The sequence below is a fragment of the Entelurus aequoreus genome, linkage group LG06, assembly GCF_033978785.1.
Source record: "Entelurus aequoreus isolate RoL-2023_Sb linkage group LG06, RoL_Eaeq_v1.1, whole genome shotgun sequence".
Classification (NCBI taxonomy): domain Eukaryota; kingdom Metazoa; phylum Chordata; class Actinopteri; order Syngnathiformes; family Syngnathidae; genus Entelurus; species Entelurus aequoreus.
In genome coordinates this window covers 25483987-25492773 of record NC_084736.1, presented here as the reverse complement: position 1 = coordinate 25492773, position 8787 = coordinate 25483987, and the positions used below count along the sequence as shown (strand labels likewise).

General features: G+C 39.8%; 1 protein-coding gene across 3 annotated transcripts in view; it reads left to right on the top strand.

The window, feature by feature from the left end:
• Positions 1-3: 3 nt before the first annotated feature.
• The window catches only part of LOC133652029 (dual specificity mitogen-activated protein kinase kinase 4-like), a 30132-nt gene continuing 21348 nt past the window's right edge, over positions 4-8787 (top strand). For 2 of the 3 annotated variants that reach the window (XM_062050347.1, XM_062050345.1), the window contains exons 1-2: positions 4-491; positions 6357-6392. In XM_062050347.1, the coding sequence (XP_061906331.1) occupies positions 353-491; positions 6357-6392 (175 nt within the window). In that variant the 5' untranslated portion in view covers positions 4-352. The remainder of the gene's footprint in view (positions 492-6356; positions 6393-8787) is intronic. The other variant, XM_062050346.1, reaches the window with a different exon arrangement.

Sequence of the window (8787 nt, the reverse complement as noted above, 5' to 3'; positions counted from 1 at the left end):
AAAATATTAAATAGCAATAAAAATATATTAACGACATTTCCGTGTCGCCGTTTTAAAAAACAACAACTATATTACCGTGTAGAAGCATTTTTGGTTTTAAAGTGCACATATTTAAAGGTATCACAGTGTATAGTTGAGTCACTGTCACTGGTCAGCTGATCGCTGCATGTTGTCTCCTGCGGCTAGCCTAGCCTAGCTTAGTTAGCATCGCTGGATGTTGTTTACAGGCAGCCTTTAACACCGCCTGGGACCGTCTTCCTTCTTTTACCGCAACAACAACAACTTCTCCCGGCGTGTATGTTGGTGTGAAGAGGGCCGAGAAGGAAGGTGAAAGAGGCCGCCGGTGCTGCTGATGGAATTTAAATCCACCACAACAATGGCGAGTCCCAGCCCTAACAAGTCGTCTCCGTGCAGCAACAAGGGCGCAGCAGACGCAAACAAGCAACAACAAACGTCTCAACAACTCTTTACAACAGTCAGCAGCCTGCAAGGTGAGTACATCTTGTCGGCGTGAAGGTGAAGGGCTAGCTGTTAGCTGCGGGGGATCGGACTACTTCCTGGACTGCGATCACTTGTGAGGAGAAGCAGATGCGATGGAAGTAAACATGACCTGAGTCACGATGATATTATTATTATTATTATCAATACGGAGACCTACTGCACTCCATTCAAAAGTGTTGTTCCGAGGTTTCGTGTTATTCATGTAATGCACATGTGTCAAACTCACTAATTTAACGTGGCATATACCAGGGACAAGCGGTAGGAAATGGATGGATATACCACACCATTTAAATTGGCCCTCCATGTTACTTACAAATGACTCGCCACACCTTAAAAATTTCAAATGGCCCGCCAAGTCATGTAATTTGGCCCACCACAGGTTTAAAGTGGCTCTTGACATCATTTAAAATGACCTGCCACACCTTTAAATGTGGCATACCACACCATTTAAAATAGCCCGCTAAGTCATCTAATTTGGCCCAGCACATCATTGAAAGTGGCCCGCCACACCACTTAATGTGACACATAACACACCGTTTAACTTGGCCCTCAACATCATTTAAAAATGACCCGCCACACCATTAAATGTGGCATACCGCACCATTTGTAATGGCCCGCCAAGTCATTTAATTCGGCCCACCACATCATTGAAAATGGCCCGCCACACCATTTAATGTGTCTTATACCACACCGTTTAATGTGGCCCTCCACGTCAATTAAAAATGACCTGCCACACATTTAAATGTGGCATACCACACCATTTATAATGGCCCGCCATACCATTTAATTTGGCCCACCACATAATTGAAAATGGCCCGCTAAACCATTTAATGTGTCTTATACCACACCGTTTAAAGTGGCCCTTGACATTTAAAAATGACTTGCCACACGATTAAATGTGGCATACCACACCATTTAAAATGACCCGCCAAGTTATTTAATATGGCCCACCACATAATTAAAAGTTGCCCCCCACACCATTTAATATGGCCTATTATGCACCATTTAAAGTGTCCCTCCACGACATTTAAAAATGACCCGCCACATCATTTAATATGGCATACCAAACATTTAAAATGACCCGCCACTTCATTGAAAATGGCCTTTCACACCATTTAATGTGGTGTATACCACACCATTTATAGTGGCCCTCCACGTCATTTAAAAATGACTCGCCACACCTTTAAATGTGGCATACCACACCATTTATAATGGCCCGCCAAGTCGTTTAAATTGGCCCACCACATCATTAAAATTGGCCCGTCACGCCATTTAACGTGACATATAACACGCCGTTTAATGTGGCCCTCAACATCATTTAAAAATGACCCACCACATTATTAAACGTGGCATACCACACCATTAAAAATAGCCCGCCAAGTCATCTAATTTGGCCCACCACATCATTAAAATTGGCCCGTCACGCCATTTAACGTGACACATAACACGTCGCTTAACGTGGCCCTCAACATCATTTAAAAATGACCCGCCACACCATTAAATGCGGCATACCACACCATTAAATGTGGCATACCACACCATTTAAAATGACCCACCAAGTTATTTAATGTGGCCCACCACACCATTAAATATGGCATATGCCGCACCATTTAAAGTGTCCCTGCACATCATTTAAAAATGAGCTGCCACACCATTAAATATGGCATACCACACATTTAAAATGACCCGTCACTTCATTGAATGTGGCCCTCCACGTCATTTAAAAATGACCTGCCACACCTTTAAAATGTGGCATACCACACCATTTATAATGGCCCGCTAAATCATTTAAATTGGCCCACCACATCATTGAAAGTGGCCCGCCAATCCATTTAATGTTTCTTATACTACACCATTTAAAGTGTCCCTCCACGTCAATTAAAAATGACCCGCCACACCATTAAATATGGCATACCACACATTTAAAATGACCCGTCACTTCATTGAATGTGGCCCTCCACACCATTTAACGTGGTATATACCACACCATTTAAAGTGGCCCTCCATGTCATTTAAAAATGACCTGCCACACCTTTTAAATGTGGCATACCACAACATTTATAATAGCCCGCCAAGTCGTTTAAATTGGCCTGCCACACAAATTTAAAATTACCCGCCACTCTATTAAATGTGGCATGCCACACCATTTAAAATGACCCGCCAATTTCTTTAAAGTGGCCCACCACACCATTAAATATGGCATATGCTGCACCATTTAAAGTGTCCCTCCACGTCATTTAAAAATGAGCCGGCATACCACACATTTAAAGTGACCCGTCACTTCATTGAATGTGGCCCTCCACACCATTTAATGTGGTATATACCTCACCATTTAATCTGGCCCTCCACGTCATTTAAAAATGACCCGCCACACCTTTTTAAATGTGGCATACCACACAATTTATAATGGCCCACTAAGTCATTTAATTTGGCCCACCACATCATTGAAAGTCGCCCGCCACACCATTTAACGTTTCTTATACCACACCATTTAAAGTGTCCCTCCACGTCATTTAAAAATGACCCGCCACACCATTAAATATGGCATACCACACATTTAAAATGACCCGCCACTTCATTGAATTTGGCCCTCCACACCATTTAATGTGGTGTATACCAAACCATTTAATGTGGCCCTCCACGTCATTTAAAAATGACCCGCCACACCTTTCAAATGTGGCATACCACACCATTTATAATGGCCCACTAAGTCATTTAATTTGGCCCACCACATCATTGAAAGTGCACCATTTAACGTTTCTTATACCACACCATTTAAAGTGTCCCTCCACGTCATTTAAAAATGACCCGCCACACCATTAAATATGGCTCTCCACACCATTTAATGTGGTGTATACCACACCATTTAATGTGGCCCTCGTCATTTAAAAATGACCCGCCACACCTTTCAAATGTGGCATACCACACCATTTATAATGGCCCACTAAGTCATTTAATTTGGCCCACCACATCATTGAAAGTGGCCCGCAACACCATTTAACGTTTCTTATACCACACCATTTAAAGTGTCCCTCCACGTCATTTAAAAATGACCCGCCACACCATTAAATATGGCATACCACACATTTAAAATGACCCGCCACTTCATTGAATTTGGCCCTCCACACCATTTAATGTGGTATATACCACACCATTTAATGTGGTATATACCACACCATTCATTGAATTTGGCCCTCCACACCATTTAATGTGGTATATACCACACCATTTAAAGGCCTACTGAAACCCACTACTACCGACCACGTAGTCTGATAGTTTATATATCAATGATGAAATCTTAACGTTGCAACACATGCCAATACGGCCGGGTTAACTTATAAAGTGACATTTAAAACTTCCCGGGAAATATCCGGCTGAAACGTCGCGGTATGATGACGTATGCGCGAGACGAAGTCAGTATAACGGAAGTTATGGTACCCCATAGAATCCTATACAAAAAGCTCTGTTTTCATTTCATAATTCCACAGTATTGTGGACATATTTTGCAATTTGTTTAATGAACAATGAAGGCTGCAAAGAAGACAGTTGTAGGTGGGATCGGTGTATTAGCAACGGACTACAGCAACACAACCAGGAGGACTTTGTTGGAGCGCTAGCCGCGCTAGCCGCCGACCTCACCTTGACTTCCTACGTCTCCGGGCCGCCAAACGCATCGGGTGAAGTCCTTCGTCCTTCTGCCGATCGCTGGAACGCAGGTGAGCACGGGTGTTGATGAGTAGATGAGGGCTGGCTGGCGTAGGTGGAGAGCTAATGTTTTTAGCACAGCTCTGTGAGGTCCCGTTGCTAAGTTGCTAAGTTAGCTTCAATGGCGTCGTTAGCACAGCATTGTTAACCTTCGCCAGCCTGGAAAGCATTAACCGTGTATTTACATGTCCACGGTTTAATAGTATTGTTGATTTTCTATCTATCCTTCCAGTCAGGGGTTTATTTTTTTGTTTCTACATGCAGTTAAAGCACGATGCTATCACGATAGCTCGTAGCTAAAGCATTTCGCCGATGTATTGTCGTGGAGATAAAAGGCACTGAATGTCCATTTCGCGTTCTCGACTCTCATTTTCAAGAGGATATAGTATCTGAGGTGGTTTAAAATACAAATCCGTGATCCACAATAAAAAAAGGAGAGTGTGGAATCAATGAGCCAGCTTGTACCTAAGTTACGGTCAGAGCGAAAAAAGATACGTCCATCACTGTCTCTCAAGTCCTTCACTGTAACGTTCTTCATCTACGAATCTTTCATCCTCGCTCAAATTAATGGGGTAATCATCACTTTCTCGGTCCGAATCTCTCTCGCTCCATTGTAAACAATGGGGAATTGTGAGGAATACTAGCTCCTGTGACGTCACGCTACTTCCGGTACAGGCAAGGCTTTTTTTTATCAGCGAGCAAAAGTTGCGAACTTTATCGTCGATTTTCTCTACTAAGTCCTTTCAGCAAAAATATGGCAATATCGCGAAATGATCAAGTATGACACATAGAATGGATCTGCTATCCCCATTTAAATAAAAAAAAAATCATTTCAGTAGGCCTTTAATGTGGCCCTCCACGTCATTTAAAAATGACCCGCCACACCTTTTAAATGTGGCATACCACACCATTTATAATGGCCCACTAAGTCATTTAATTTGGCCCACCACATCATTGAAAGTGGACCGCCACACCATTTAAAGTTTCTTATACCACACCATTTAAAGTGTCCCTCCACGTCATTTAAAAATGACCCGCCACACCATTAAATATGGCATATCACACATTTAAAATGACCCGCCACTTCATTGAATTTGGCCCTCCACACCATTTAATGTGGTATATACCACACCATTTAATGTGGCCCTCCACGTCATTTAAAAATGACCCGCCACATCTTTTAAATGTGGCATACCACACCATTTAAAATAGCCCGCCAAGTCATTTAATTTGGTCCACCACATCATTGAAAGTGGCCCACCACGCCATTTAACGTGACACATAACACACCGTTTAATGTGGCCCTCAACATCATTTAAAAATGTCCCGCCACACCATTAAGTATGGCTTACAACACCATATAAAATGGCCTTCCAAGTCATTTAACGTGGCATACCACACCATTTAAAGGGGCTGTTTGCAACTTCCTCACAGTTACATTTTTAAAAACAAAAACATAAGAACACCATTAGCTAACTTATATCACAATTAGTGGTTTAAAGATACACATTTGTTTTAAATTGTGTATATATTTCACTATCACTATCATTGTACGAGTAATTTGTTACTCTTAGTTACACATTTGGCATGTATCTGATATGATATGCATAGACTTAAAAATGTATAAAAAATAAATACTTCTTAAAGTAAGATCATTAAATATTGAAAGGTAAAAAAGACACCAATGAACATTTGGCCTTTAAGTAGTGCACCTGTATACCAAAATACAGCCTGAAACAACTTCAGATAAAACTGTTGGCAAGTTTTTTGCAAATAAATGACATGCATTGAAGTCAAATGTTCAAAAACGTTTCTGGATGACATTCTGACAGTAAAACTGCATTTGTGTACAAATATTGGGCCTTTTCTCAAGCTAATTTTAATAAAGCATGCGAGTAATCACCTCTGATTAATCATGATTTATCCAAATTCTCAGAGCTCATCATGCATATTTCTCTTCTAGCAGAACCAAGGCCAAATGTAGTGATTTCTAAGATGTTCTCATTCTGCCAAAAGGAGGGAAAATATACCTGTAACATTTGCAATGAGGTTACTGCAATCATGTGGTCATGTGACGTGATCACCTCCTGTCAATCAATGCATTAAAATTAATTACGAATGATCGCTAAATGTCTGATTGCAATTTCCAGACTCCAACACCTGCTGGAGATGTCAAAGCGAAACAGGTATGACCATTTAAGTTCATTGTAGCATCATTGTTTAGTTTAGTAGTGACAGATGTGCTGCATGTTGAATTAACATTCAGATAAAGTAAAAAAGTGTCATTCAGATCCATTAAAAGTGTAATGGCCATGTACATAGAACACATCTGTAGTGTATTTTATTTCTAAAACACGTAGGTACCTTCATATGGTCTGAGAAAAAAACTAATCGTACAATTGTTCTAGTAAGAAATAAAGTAAATCAAATTAATGCGTTCCAGACAGCCAACCTATTAACACAAAACACATTTTATAGTAAATAATGATAGTTTTACATGCAGTAAACTATATAAAACACATAGAAATGATAAATGAACTGCATTGAACACGTATTGGCAAAGAGAGGAGAGGGGGGGTTAACTTCAGAGTTTGCTCCAAATTATTTGTTGAACTCAATAGTGTTTCTCACCTTCTTTTATTAAAGTGCTATCATTCACAACTTTCTTTGGCCCCATGGTGGATTATTTTGTAGGAGAGCTAAATGAAAAAGTACATGGACTAAATCACTAATGTGTGTAATATTTTGCGGGGAAAGCAACCTATTTTGTAACATACAATATTTGGCCGTAAGAAACTGCGGCGAAACCTTGGGAAAGAACTTAATTGAAGCCCAAATCAAACAAAATAGTAGTTTGTGTGAAAGATGTGTGATGTTAAATGTACCGTATTTCCCTCAGGAGGGCACCAGAATATAAGCTGCACCCACTAAATTTTAGAATAAATTTTTTTTTTCCCATATGTTAGCCGCATCGGACTATAAGCCGCAGATATTTACGTTGTGAAATTAATTATTTACACAGTAAGATTCTGTAAATGTTTATTTATATAACTTAATTGTTTCCAAACGGTGTCTGTCACACGGCAGTAAAACGGCCGATGAAACAAAACAGAAGTCATCGTCATGGACCCACTAACTCTCCAATCAGCTAAACAGACTCAATAACTCCACAGTGACGTTTTGGTGAATTTACTGAGGAATTTGTGAAACCAAAAATAATACAAAAAGAAAGTTGTTGTAATAATAATAACACAGACACTCGTAAACGTGTTAGCATATTAGCTAATGCTAACAATACTAGGTTCTTTACATTACGATAGCACATACAAATAATCATGAAAACACTCCTACAGACATCAGTTTAGTTTAGTAAGTAAGAATGGTATTAGATATATTGTAAAACTTACAAGCGTTGCTTTGAGTGATGAATTAAAAGTCCATACGAGTAAAAACGCTATGAACGGCTAGAAGACGGAACGACAATTTTACTTCCGGTTGAAAGCACTAAAGAGAAGAGCACTGCAGCAACTGCAGTGAACAAACTCGTCCAAAAAATGGCGCCGTAGCAAAAACAATAACACTTTTTCAGTGTATTTGCTTGTTTGTTTTTTTTGTACTATTTGTATTATGGCCGTCAGCGGGAAAAAAAGACTTAAATTAGCCATACCTTATTATAGGCGTCAGGTTTTGAAGCGTAGGAAGAACGTATCAGTTTATAATCCAGAATTTACGGTATGACATTGTTCATGATAAATGTATTACCATATTCACTTTTTACTGTAGTACAAATGTTCTTTAAATTGAAGAAAGAATACGTATTCATGTGAAATCATTGAAAAACACACATTTTATTGGGTGTATTATTAGCATTTTTAGACTTTTCATAACAGTTTCGACTCTAAAAGATGATTTGTTTGCTTGCTGTCTATTAATTCATTAAAGAAATATACTAAGAACAGTTACATTTTAATATTTCACATAAAATAAAGTTTTTTAAAAAATTACATTGATTAAAAATGACATTTTCAATAGCAAAAATAAGCTTTTAGAAGTGAGCTATCTTACCTGACTCACTGCTATAGTCCGCATCCTCGGATCGTCACGGGAGCATCACATGACGGTCACGTGAGCATCACATGACTGGTCACGTGAGCATCACATGACTGGTCACGTGAGCATCACATGACTGGTCACGTGAGCATCATATGACCCTCATATGACCGTCACATAACTGTTACATGACCGTTATATGACCCTAATATGACCCTCACATAACTGTCACATGAGCATCATGTGACCGTCACATGAGCAACATATGACCATCACATAACTGTCATATGACCATCACATAACTGCCATATGACCGTCAGATAACGGTCACATGAGCATCACGTGACCGTCACATGAGCAATATATGATCGTCACATAACTGTCACATGACCGTCATATGACCGTCAGATGACTGTCACATGAGCATCACGTGACCGTCACATGAGCAATATATGACCATCACATGAGCAATATATGACCGTCACATAACTATCACATGACCGTCATATGACAGTCCCATAACTGTCACAT